This window comes from Gavialis gangeticus, unplaced genomic scaffold (assembly GCF_001723915.1).
Source record: "Gavialis gangeticus isolate Ggan-Ray unplaced genomic scaffold, GavGan_comp1, whole genome shotgun sequence".
In the NCBI taxonomy this organism is placed as follows: domain Eukaryota; kingdom Metazoa; phylum Chordata; order Crocodylia; family Gavialidae; genus Gavialis; species Gavialis gangeticus.
In genome coordinates, this window is record NW_017729022.1 from 26,902,165 (window position 1) to 26,902,369 (window position 205).

Here is a 205-nt window from a genome sequence, read left to right on the forward strand (position 1 = left end):
GTCGTAGATGACGAGCTTGAGGGCGGGCAGGTGCGCCAGGCTGGGGAAGGCGCGGATGGCGTTGCGGTCCACGTCGATGACCTCGAGCAGCGGCATGCGCAGCAGCACGGGCGGGAAGGCGGGCAGCTGGTTGTCCGCGAGCCAGATGGAGCGCAGGCGGCGCAGCGCGCTCAAGCGGGCGGGCAGGGCGCGCAGCGCGTTGGAG

The 205-nt window shown here is 72.7% G+C and overlaps 1 protein-coding gene across 1 annotated transcript in view; it reads right to left on the reverse strand.

The window, feature by feature from the left end:
* LRRC10 (leucine rich repeat containing 10) overlaps positions 1–205 on the reverse strand; it is a gene marked incomplete at its 3' end in the record, with an annotated part of 753 nt that continues 548 nt past the window's right edge. The window contains exon 2 of the mRNA XM_019515781.1: positions 1–205. Within this exon, the coding sequence (XP_019371326.1) occupies positions 1–205 (205 nt within the window).